We start from the raw sequence: 1,345 nt of genomic DNA, 5'->3' as shown, positions 1-1,345 counted from the left end.
CCCCCTGCCGTCACGCAGCACTCCCGGCTCAGGCTGTCCAGCCCCGTGATGACATCCTGGTGCCCGAACCTGGAAGGGGGAGAGGCCAAGAGCTGCAGGAAGCACGGCCCTCTGCCACCTTGCCTCCCTCAGGGCTGCCGGCACAGCCCGCGGTCAGCGGGGTCCCCCCCAGGTCTCACAGGGTCTCCACGTATGCGTTCTCTGCCACGTTCCAGACCTTGACGCAGCGGTCGTGGGAAGCGCTGTACAGCTGGTATGTGCCCTTCCGGAAGGACAGGCCCTACGGACAGATGGATGGACACGGACACAGCAGTGAAGGGCGCCAGGGAGGACGTGGCTGCCCGGCCCTGCGGGCAGCGTGGCCGATTCCGCCGACTCACCGACACAGCGTCGCGGTGCCCAGTGAAGATGTGCAGGCGCTTGCAGGTGGCTGCATCCCAGATCATGATCAGCTTATTCCTGTCTCCCGTGGCCTGGCAGAGAGCAGAGGATACCCGAGGCCTGCCCCTCAGGGAGCCACAGCCCATCCCAGCCTCCACTCCCACCCCATGTGTTTTGGGGGCTCCCAGGGACCCATTCTTGACTCTGATGGAGGTAAGGGCTGCTTTAACCCAGCAAGGTGCATCTAGGAATGAGACACCACCTCCCAGGACCCCGGGAGGGGATGTACCACCCACAGCCATTTTTGGCCCCACACAGCAGCGCCAGCCCCCTCTGCCCATACCAGGTACTTGCCATCCGACGAGATGGCCATGCAGAGGATGTGGGATGCGTGCCCCATGTGCCGCTCCTCAGTGCCCTTCTTCCCCCCGGGCACCACGCACAGCCTCTTCCCAGTCTCCACCTCCCCTGCGGGAAAGGCATCACCGTCACCCACTGGGAGCCTCCCACAGAGCCCAAAACGATGCCGGGTCCTCAGAGGGTTCAGGCTGGGGGAACAGCCAGTGGTGGCCTCAAGAGAACACTTGCATTTGATGAGGGAGCCATCTTTGGAAGCAGAAAAGATGAACCTGTCATCCGGAGAGACGACCAGGCAGGTGACGGGCAGCTGGTGCCCCCGCAGCACACGGATGCTGGCTGGATCCGGAGGCTGCACCTGCAAGAAGAACGGGATGGGAGATGGGCTGCATAGCCCCTTCCCCCAGGCACGGGGTATCCGAGCACGGCACCCTCCCTTCTCCAGGGCGCTAACAGCCGGCACCCCGAGCAGAAGGGTCCCGGTTCCGTAGCCGGCACGGCAACTCGGGGCGCTGGCCGTACCCCACAACCAGCATGTGCAGTCCAGCTCCCCCCCGGCACCCCCAGCGCTGGGCACTTACGTCTTTGGCGACCAGGCGCTGCAGCC

General features: G+C 64.9%; 1 protein-coding gene across 1 annotated transcript; it reads right to left on the bottom strand.

Annotated features, from left to right (window-relative positions):
- Positions 1–8: 8 nt before the first annotated feature.
- On the bottom strand, positions 9–1,340 carry LOC104515742 (U3 small nucleolar RNA-interacting protein 2-like; the record flags this gene model as incomplete). The annotated part of the gene is made up of 6 exons (XM_010159830.1): positions 9–69; positions 180–280; positions 381–473; positions 725–849; positions 970–1,096; positions 1,320–1,340. Coding segments are annotated over 6 exons (528 nt in total), but the record flags the coding sequence as incomplete, so codon positions are not given.
- Between the last annotated feature and the right edge of the window lie 5 nt (positions 1,341–1,345).

This window comes from Eurypyga helias, unplaced genomic scaffold (assembly GCF_000690775.1).
Source record: "Eurypyga helias isolate BGI_N326 unplaced genomic scaffold, ASM69077v1 scaffold33729, whole genome shotgun sequence".
In the NCBI taxonomy this organism is placed as follows: Eukaryota; Metazoa; Chordata; class Aves; order Eurypygiformes; family Eurypygidae; genus Eurypyga; species Eurypyga helias.
This window is presented reverse-complemented; position numbering and strand designations above follow the sequence as displayed.